This window comes from Vicia villosa, unplaced genomic scaffold (genome assembly GCF_029867415.1).
Source record: "Vicia villosa cultivar HV-30 ecotype Madison, WI unplaced genomic scaffold, Vvil1.0 ctg.000561F_1_1, whole genome shotgun sequence".
NCBI classification, from domain to species: Eukaryota; Viridiplantae; Streptophyta; class Magnoliopsida; order Fabales; family Fabaceae; genus Vicia; species Vicia villosa.
This window is the reverse complement of record NW_026705256.1, coordinates 526,218-537,298: the sequence shown is the minus strand read 5'-3', so window position 1 is coordinate 537,298 and position 11,081 is coordinate 526,218. Positions and strand designations below refer to the sequence as shown.

Here is an 11,081-nt window from a genome sequence, read left to right as displayed (position 1 = left end):
AATAAGGATAAAAAAAGGAAGAAAAAATAATAAGCTATAAGACATAAATTAAAATGATATTTGAAATAGCGTCTGGAAAATAAGTTATAAGTTAATAAAATATGCTATAAGCTTGTGATGAAAATACCGTTACTAAACGAGTCTAAATTATCATATAAACTTATAAAGCATAAGAAATAAACTATAAGCTCAAATACATGTCTTACCAAACAAAACCAATATGTAAATATTTTATATTCAAAGCAATCAATTTTATGACTCCAACGTAAAAGTCCCTGATTCTAGTTACCATATAAGTTGTCATAACAAACAAACCATGAGAAAATTGTCATAACAAACAAACCATGAGAAAATATTTAACTAATATTAGTTTTTTTCAATTAAAAACTATATACGATGTAGATGTTTGTTTATGTTGTAAAGGAGCATTTCTCTAATTTTAAATCCTTCATATTATGCAAAAGTAAATTTAAAGGAAACTTTTTAGTAAGTATAGCATTTGAATAAACAAACAAGCTCACAACATCTTTTTTTCATGTGACACACAAGAAAACAAACCAATCAACCAAAGTAGAACTGGTTCTCCAAAATATCTTCATTCCATTATTATAATCACAAATGGAGAACTCCTTTATTTTGATGCACTAGAACGGATCATTATTGATTCCCACATACCTCCAACAGATATTTTTTCAGATTTTTCACAAGCTCATCCATGCTTATGCTGTCTTCTTCATCCATCTGCATCAATGCTTTAGCAATTTAGGGTTTCACTTTATCACAGCATCACAAATTAGAAAATTACAAGCAAAACAAAGATGTGTTAAAAAGAGTATTCTTTTAACATTTCTCTTACATATATATTTTTTTTTAATGATGTGACAATAATTGCTACAACTCATACACACCAAACATGATGATATTTAGTTTTAAAATATCATCAATATGTTACTTTTATATTCTACAATAATTAATTTATTTGACTATTTCACACCAACTAAAAAGAATACAAATTAATAAAAATACATAAATAAAATATTATATTATTAAATTATTAGCACATTTATCATTAATATAAATGCAAAGTAGGAAATATTAATCTATTAAAAAAAAACATTAATTAAAAGGTAAAATTAAAAAAATTAATATCATATTAAAACTTGAAAATAATATTTTTTCTAAATAGTTCAGTTCAATGATTGTAAGACATAGAAATAATATAATATACTTGAAATAAAATATTAATATTTTTTTAAATTATATAACTTAGCTCAATGAATATAAGTCGATACTGTTAAGTTAGACTTTATAACAAAAATTCTAAACCTAATATTTAACATTGTATGAATGTTCGGTAATTATTATTGGCTATTCGTCTCCGTACCCGAATATAAAAAGAAGATTGTATGAATGTTTAGTGGTTATTATTAGCTATTCGTCTACGAATCTGAATATAAAAATAAGATAGTTTTATAATCCATAAGATCTAATTCAATCTTTATTATAAGTATGATATCATGTCATGGGTTAATATTTAATGTATGAGTTTCTGATAGTTAGGTTGTTTTGTCTTCCATCAAAGAAAATATATTTTATAATTACATATAAAATAAATAAGTAGATAGCTTCATACCTGAGCAAAAATGTTAATTACAAGAACTGAAGCACCAAATGGCAATACACTACTACTGGTTATAGTGAGATTGAAATTTTCAAGCAACTCATGTATTTTGAGCACTATGTCCTTTTTCTTCTCACAATGAATTCTAACAAGTACTTCCTTTTTCATCATTCTAGCTTCAACCTCAAGTAGTGATTCTGAGTACTTCCTTTTGTTTGATGAAGCTTGAGATTTCCACTTGAATATTGCTGGATTAATCACTATGTTATCTTTGTTTTGATTATTCTCCAACTCCTTAATCCGTTTTTGAAGCTGTTTTGTGTAATTCACAGCTTCACTAAGTACATAGCACTTGTCCATCTATAGTTAAAAATTACAATATTAACAGTCATATAAAAAATTAACTTTCAATATTCAATTATAATATAGCACAACATGTTTGTATAAGACAACTTTTCATTTTTAATTTAATTAATTGAATAATAATACAGCATTAAACAATAATTCTCTGTGTAACAAAAAAACCAAGGTATATAAAAGTCAATTAAAAGTATAGGTGCAGTTAGTATGATTGATACAAGACAAATGTAATGAAAGATATACCTTTCATTTCATCTAACAGTATTTTTTTCCGATATGTTCATCTGACATGTTAGTTTATAATATGTTATCTTGATTTTTATTCATAAGAAAAAGACAGATGAATTATTGAAATCTCCACTTTATGCTAGAGATATTATTTATCTAAAATATTATGAGTACATCTGAGTTGATTAATTAACAATTTGTTTAAGTTTATATTACAGATATAAACAAGTTTATAGAAAGTTTTTGACACACACAATATATATATATATATATATATATATATATATATATATATATATATATATATATATATATATATATATATATATATATATATATATATATATATATATATATATATATATATATATATATATATATATATTTTGGTTAAATCTGCTGGAATATTATTGAGATATTAGATATAATATCAAATATAATATAATCTAAGTTGTGTAAGTTCAAGGCCAGTGAAAACTGTATATAAATAGTCATAGTCTGTATCATTATTTATACACATCATTATAATTCAACTAAACATAAATCCTTTATTTTCTCTCCTCTCACACAAATTGGTACGAGAGCTCACGCACAATTCTAAACGCAATCGGCCTAAAAGCCACAGGAGGGTTTATACTATTGTGATAATCATTTATTCAATAAGCACTTAATTAAGTTCTTTGTCACCAACATTACATTGATACAATTACATGCTTAAAAAAAATTAAATTTCTTGTTCAAATAGATCACATATAGTATAGATTATCAACAACAACAACAAAAAAAAAAAATCATATTTACTATACCTACCAAAATCAATTAATTGCATTATGTTAACTTTAATTACATGAAGAATGAATTTCAAAGAAGAAGCTAACCTTTTTCAAGCCAGGAATCATAGCTGAAAGAGTTATAATACTCTCAGTCAACTCCCTTCTCCTTTTCCTCTCAGCCATCAAATGATCTTGCACAGTCTCACAAGACCTTCTAACCCTCTTTGTTGCTTCCTTCACCTTTCTTTCATCTTTCTTCACACTCCTTCTTTTATTTGACATTGGTTCAACAATCGGTTCAACACTTGAATTATCAAAAGATAAAAGGTATGTAGCTGGAGAACCAACGTTAACACACGATCTTTCCAAAGAAATTATAGAGTTTGAACTATAACTTTTGTGGATTGCTTCAATATCATGATCAAAGGACAAAATACTATTTGTGGGACTAGTGACACCAACTTCAATGTTAATATTTCCTGCAGAAATGGAACTGTTGTGTTGGATTTCATTGGAACAAAGATAAGAAAAAGGTTCACATTCTGGTTCTTCAAGAATGATATCTTTGAGAAACTCTTGCTCATTAAATGTGTTACTGCTTTGATCCATCACTTCATCTTCCATTTCCTATGGCAAATATTTCAAAGGGAAAATATAATAATTATGTACTTGGTTGGTACTATCAATATTCAATTATATAAAGATTGTGAAATCATATAGGAAGAAATTTAGTTTACCATATAAGAAATAAGATTCTCCAACGATTCCTCCATTTTTATGTACACTGAAAAGTATCTAGTGGTGTAACTTATATAATGAAATTATAAGGCAATTTTTTGTGTCCACTTGATTCACGTTTTAGATGGAGTGGTCATATGACCACATAGTTTTTTTTTTTTATTATTATAAAAATCAAATATTTTATGTGCGTATCTGACGTGATTACTTTATCGAGTCAATAATAACTATAATAAAAATTAAATAGACGGTAAAACTCTTACTCAAAAGAATTAAACATGTTGTGTAGATATAACAACAATATTTATATATGGAATTATATATTTAATTACAGGTATCACTCGAACCCATCTCGAATTTAAATACGAGTATCACTCGAACCCGTCTCGAGTTTGACGGTAAAAATTTGTTTTAATTTGTATTTTCTTCGATTTGAAAATATGAGTATGGAACGACTAATGACTGGGTTCAAGTTTGAATCTATATTAACGGTGTCATTTCAAATCTGTTATTGAATCCGCTCAGTGGATAATTTTAAATATTTAATTTTGAAAATTTAGAAATTATTGTTTGATTAATAAATTGATATTTAATTTATATTTTATTAACTAAAATAGTTAAAAAATATTTTTGAAAAGTTTAAATATTATTAGTTGGGATATTATTCTAGTTAGAGAGGACCAGAGTGACACTTATATTGATAACAATAATAAATGTTTTATTTGTCTTATTATTAGGAACTCTTATTTGAAAATTATACTCTGGATCTTAACGAATCTAGCTAAATAAATATTTTATTTTACTAGTAAAAGTTAAATAATACTATCTCTGAGCCGGTTGGTAAAACCAAAAAATTCTTTTCTTTTTTGGGGTCAAGGGTACAAACATGAATTCTAACCACTACTATTTATGAACAAATAATAATAATGATGATAATACCAATAATCCAATCACAGTAATTTATATCTAAAAAAACCCAGTAAATTAATACTGGCGGTACTCCAGTATACGGATATTTGCATATAATAATAATGTAAAAGAAAATCGTCTATACGGATACTTGCATATAAAACCTATCACAGAAACGATTTATTAAATATTTAAGAATAAATTAATAAATATTTAATTATTCGATATTGATTTAATAATTCTCGTTTTTATGAGTATTCATTCGTATTCATTAATAATTATTAAATTTATTTAAAAATATTTTGTTGTTGAATCTAAAATTATTATTATTATTATTAATATTAATATATGATTATTTTCTCTGAAATTATTAATGTTGTTATTATTATTATATTTTTATTTTAAATATAAAATTATTATTATTATTATTATTATTATTAATTTGTTAAATCTAATATAATTATGCCGTAAAAAAGAAATAAAATGAATGTAATTTTTTATGCTATAATAATTATTAAAATAAACAAATAAAATAAATTTTATTTATTAAAGTTGTTAAGTCTCTTAATAATTTTTTACCATCAAATTTGAGGGTAATTATGCCTTTTACTTTGATCTATTTAATTATAATTTATTTTAATTTATTAATAAAATTATAATAATGAAAAAATAATTTAATAATCCTGCTAACCACGTGAGAAACAAGTAGAAAACTATAAAACCACCCACTACTCACATATTTTTGATAATTTTTCTATCCTATTTTCGTTCTATTTAATTAATAATTGTGTGATTCTATTTTTCTACTTCTTACTCTCTCCTATACTCATCACTTTATGAAATAATTCTATATAGCATTAAAATATTCTTTAAATATATAGTTTAACTTTTCTATTTTATCGATTTAATAATTAAATTTTAAAAAATTAAATATGACATGTTTGTAGGTGAAATCTAGGGTGAGGGTTTAATTAAGTCCCTCACCGGTGAACCATTTGAAAGATACCGTTAGATTTGATCAACGCTTCAAATTAATTACAATTAAAATAAAAATATTTGTACAATTTCACACACAATTTCCTTCTTGTATAACTAAACATGCATCTTCTCTTTTTATCTTTAATCTCTTGAAACAAAACACAATAATTAATAATATTTTAAAACTCTAATAGGATGAACATTCATTAATAACATTTTAAAACTCTTATAGGATGAACATTGAATGTGTTACTTTGATAATAAATTTGTGGAATTCTTGTTGATCACTATATCTGATGATAGAAATAAAAAATAAATTTGACTTTTATAATATGTTTTCTTCTTTCTTTCCCCAAATTTTCTATGCTTTTTGAACGGAAAAAATTATATAGAATTGCGATTAGAATTATTTCTAATTATAAAATGAGAATTTCATTTACAAAGTTCTGATTGCTTTGTTTTTACATGGAGATTTTAGATAAGAGTAGTTGTGAGTGTCAATTAAAGAGAAGAAGAAAAGGTGTCCTTATTTTTTTTAAAATTTTACAAAAAATAAATTGTGTATTGTTCTAAACAATCCTTAATTTTGCTGTAAAAAACTTATGATCAATTATAAAGATAAATTGTATGTGAGATATTGAAACCAATAGAGTCATAAAAATAATAATAACATTTATACACTAATATTAACTGCATCCAAATATTTACTGTGTTTTGTTTTCAAGTGGAGGTTAATAATAATAAATGATAAGAGAAGTTACATAGTTTAGTTATAGTGGGAGATAATAATTGTGTGTGGGATTGTGCAAATATTTTCATTTTTAATTATAATAATTTTGAAGCATTGATGAAATCTAACGGTATATTTTAAGGGTGTCACCGGTGAGGACTTAATTAAACCCTCACCTTAGACTTCACCCATGTTTGTAATATTAATTTTAAAAAATTAAATATGCATGACACATATTTCTAATCATACTAAATTATAATCCTAAAACTTCTTCCCGCCAAAACTTTTCACTAATTTTTTATCAATTAATAAAAACAAAAAATTACTAATTTTTTAATTTTTTTTGACACCAAAATTGGAAATTTCCACGCTATTAAATGAAAAAAATAAATTCTAACTCATCTCCACGTCTATGTTACATCTCTTCGATTTAACAAACTTCTCACCACTTTCCACGTTCCATTTAATAAATTAAAAAAAAAAACTACATACATTGCTCATAAATCAATACATACACAATTCATATAAACAAATTGATTCCATAACTTCTCCTTCTACTTACTTATATCGACCGCATCACATCTTATTCAACATTTTCTTTTAATTTGGTGATCAACACATCTTACTAATACACACACATTCATTATGTCTAGGAATATGAATTTATATGTTTATTTTATTACATTTGCTTAGACTATAATCATCTCACTACAATTAATCCACTTTTCTATATGTTTATTCCATTACATTTGCTTAGACTACGATCATCTCACTATATTTACTTTCACTAGATCACAAGGTAACTAACTGTTCTTCTCCATTTTATATTTTTATTTGTTATTTATTTTTATTTGTTCATAGTTTATCCTATAATTTTTAGTTATGATTATTTGCAGTGACTCTGAAGCATTTTAAAAATGCATTCTTTTAAAAAAATTTACTTTCTTTTAATTTTATTGATTCTTTTAGTTATGTTTATTTTACTTTCTTTTAATTTTATTGATTGTTGCTAAAAAAATTTAGATATAAATTTTCATTACATTTGCTTAGATTATCATCATCACACTACATTTTTTTTACAAGGTAATTGTTCTTCTCTATTTTCTATTTTTATGATTTATTTATTTTTATTTGTTCATAACGTTTAGTTGTGATTATTTGCACGTGATTCTAAAGCATCTTAAAAATACATTTTTTAAAAAATAATCATTAAAATTTTATTTTTTAATTTTATTTTTGTAACTAATTTTAGTTGTGTTTATTTGTAGGTGAATTTGAACCATCTTAAAATATTTTTTTTAGTAAAATTATTGCTAAAGAATTCAAGTTGTGAAATACAATGAATTTGAAGATGAATTGAGATATTTGTTGTCATGTGTAAAGAATTTCTATTTTCTTTATTTTTGCTTTCATATTATTATTGAATATTATTTTATTTTACTTTCTTCTAATTTTATTGATTGTTACTAATTCTTTTTCAGATATATACATTTTGGAGCATTTAAAATAATTTTTTCATAAATATTTTCTACAAGAAGTTGGATATATTCAAAATAAATATTATAAATATTTTTTCATAAATATTTTCATAAATATTTTCAGATATAACTTTTAATTTAAGTAGTCAAATAATGCTACAAAATATCAAAATAATTAGTTTATATTATAAAATAAAGAAAAACAAAATAATAAAATATGTATATCAATATATTCAAAATCATTTTAAAAAATATAATAATTATTAATAATAATTCAATTGGATATATCCGTGCATCGCACGGGTAAACGTCTAGTTAATTAATTAATTAAATAACTTCTCCACCCTTATGATTTCAGCAACCACTTTCCACTCTCTCAAACCAATCTCCACTCTCTTCTCTCTAACCAATCTTCACTCTATATATACTTTGCATTATATTCATTCATTACATGTATGTTCAACTATCTCCATTTCTTTTTAGCCATTTGACAACCCTAAATTTTGCTATTTCACACTTTTATTTTAAGTAAACTTTAATGATAACAAAAGTTTGTTAGTTTTCTATCAGTGCATATTAATTAAACTCTAATAAATATTTATAATCTACTTTCTCTAAAACTAGTTATTATTATTAAATAAATTTTTTTTTCATTTTATTGATTTTAATTTTTTTAAATTTTTACTTTTTTTTCTCTATGTACATATTTTGAAGCATTTTAAATTATAATTTATGACAACTTTTTTTAAGAATTATCACGTCTAAAATTTAATTAATTTTTATTCTTTTATTTTTTAACTTTTATTATTGTTTAATATATAGCACTTAAATTATTTTTTCAATTATAATATTTATTAGTAGTAGTTTAATAAGATTTATCTGTGCATCGTACGGGTAAACTGTTGAAGCGGTAAAGCAGCAAGCAAAAGTAAGTGGTATATTATTACCGAGTGATATAGATTATATCGTATCGTAGTCCATAGAGATTGGTAGAGAAAAACTACCGTTCAACGTTCTCGTATTTTAAGTTTCATGATTGGGTTTGCGGAAGGTAAATGCGAGAAAAGTAAATAAAAACAAATAAACAATCTATTGTAGTTTAAGAGAATTCATTTTGGAATCGTATTTCTACTCAACCCGTCGAATACCTAAATCTGAAGATCTATCGCTCAACACTCACAATACGCATCAAAATCACCATCACTATACCAAATTTGTCTTTTAGCAGCACCCCTACGAAAGCGCTTTTAGGAAAAAGCGCTGGTATAGGCTTCGCTAAAAACAAAATTAAAAAACACGCTAAAAAAGCGCTCTTATAGGGGGGGGTTACGAAAGCGCTTTCCAAAAGCGCTGGTATAGGGGGGGATACGAAAGCGCTTTCTAAAAGCGCTGGTATAGAGGGGGTTACGAAAGCGCTTTTCAGAAGCGCTTTTATAGGGGGGTTATGAAAGCGCTTTCAGAAGCGCTGCTATAGGGGGTGGGCTACAAGAGCGCTTTTTCCCCAAAAAGCGCTGGTAAAGGCCTGGCTACGAAGGCGCTTTTCAGAAGCGCTGTCATAGCCTTTTTAAAATTAAAATTTTTTAAAAACAAAATTATTCTAAACGCGCTTCATCGTTTCCAAATCCCTAATTCCTCTTTCTTTGCCATTGCTGCCCACAGAAAACTTAGAAAATCTTTGAAATCCCTAATTCCTCTTTCTCAGCATTTCAACTCAGAAAACATCGTGCCATCGTTTCTCGTTGCCCACCATTTCAACTCAGAAAACTCACCATCTCAGAAAATCGTGAGCCACCATTCTTCGTTCTCAATCATGAGCCATCGTTTCTGCGCATACGCTTGTTCTCATCGTCTTCTTCTCAACGGCTTCTGCTCGTCGCTTGTTCAACTCTGGGCTTTTGTTCAAGAAGCGATTAATCGAGAGACACATACAGGTAAAGGTTCTTTCTCTTTGTTTGGATTTAGTAGCTTAGGTTCAGAGGTTGGGAGTTAGTCACTGAGTCAATTTAGTTTGAAAGTTCAGATTCTGTTTAAGTGACAATGAGATTGATTTGAGTTTGATAGATTTTTATGAAACAAAAATTGTAGCTGAAATTGGAATGTAGTACATGGAATGTAGTTTGAAAGTTCAGATTCTGTATGGATTTAGTACATGGAATTTCATTTTTGATTATTGGTGTTTAAGATGCTGCAATTGTGGCTGTATTGATCATGATATTGTAACTACACGATCGATTTTATGAGTGTGTGAACTTTTGTGTCTGGATAGGTTAGTTGTTAATGTATATTGATGAAGTTTAATTTAGAGTTGTTCATGATATTGTATATTGATGAAGTTTGATTTAGAGTTGATCATGATATTGTACCTACACGATCATAACATCACGATTTAGAGTTTGATTTGGATAGTGCATGATTGCATAGCTGATTTGCGAATGTAATTTTTTTGGGGCAGACAACCGCTGGTGGAATTTTGTTGCCAAAGTCAGCTGTTAAATTTGAGCGATATCTTACCGGCGAAGTAAGTATACATATTAAATAGTGTGCCTTATGGTGTTTTAGATCTGAAGATTCGTTATTTTGAAACAAGTTATTGTGTATTTTTACTATTTGATAATTTTTCATATTTGTTTCAGGTCCTAAGTGTTGGTGCTGAGGCTGAAAGTGTAAAGGCCGGTGCCAAGGTATGTTATTTAGTTACTGTGAAAAAAGGTGAAGTAGAAATGGAAAAGATCAAAAGAGTAATCTTAAAATTCTCCATACTTTTGTTTTAATAGTAAACCAACAATCTCAAGATCAATAGTATCATAGTATACTTTGTATAGGTGTCTCAGATTCTCAAGGGACACTTAATCTACCATGGCAAGCCACCTAATTTTGTGACTTAAAATATAACACAAAAATACACAAATCTCATTGATATAAGATAGTTCCTGAAAGTTTGATAAAATGTCTTCAGATTTTCGGTTTTCCATATTTGTTTTAAATTTGTGCTAATTTGAGCCTATGTTTGGATATATCAGATTCCTCTAAGTATAATCTCTATGGAGACAATACTAATCATATTATTATTCTACTGGAGGTCTATTGATTTGTTTTGGTATATTTTTATTTAATTTTACAGTTACTTTGAAGGCTCTGGTTTCTACTTGTACAAAACGCCGATTCAAACCTACCCGTCTCCCACATCAAGTCCAACTCAGGTTACTAGTCCTTTCTTCTTGCTTATAGTTTGTTGTTTTCTGCTTATAGTTTATTGTTTATGGTTC

At 26.2% G+C, this 11,081-nt stretch overlaps 1 protein-coding gene across 1 annotated transcript; it reads right to left on the bottom strand.

Annotated features, from left to right (window-relative positions):
• Positions 1 to 435: 435 nt before the first annotated feature.
• Positions 436 to 3,835, bottom strand: LOC131629387 (transcription factor bHLH18-like). The gene is made up of 4 exons (XM_058900176.1): positions 3,720 to 3,835; positions 3,088 to 3,609; positions 1,634 to 1,981; positions 436 to 741 (listed from the first exon to the last, which is right to left on the bottom strand). The coding sequence occupies exons 1-4, from the start codon at positions 3,753 to 3,755 to the stop codon at positions 658 to 660; spliced, it is 990 nt and encodes a 329-aa protein (XP_058756159.1). The 5' UTR covers positions 3,756 to 3,835; the 3' UTR covers positions 436 to 657.
• Positions 3,836 to 11,081: the final 7,246 nt, after the last annotated feature.

What these genes read in the sequence shown, in the direction of transcription:
- LOC131629387 (XM_058900176.1), bottom strand. Translation starts at nt 3,755, where the DNA reads ATGGAGGAATCGTTGGAGAATCTTATTTCTTATATG. An exon ending in AGAATCTTATTTCTTATATG is followed by an intron (nt 3,610 to 3,719) that starts GTAAACTAAATT and finishes TATTTGCCATAG; the next exon opens with GAAATGGAAGATGAAGTGAT. An exon ending in TAATTAACATTTTTGCTCAG is followed by an intron (nt 742 to 1,633) that starts GTATGAAGCTAT and finishes GCATTGATGCAG; the next exon opens with ATGGATGAAGAAGACAGCAT.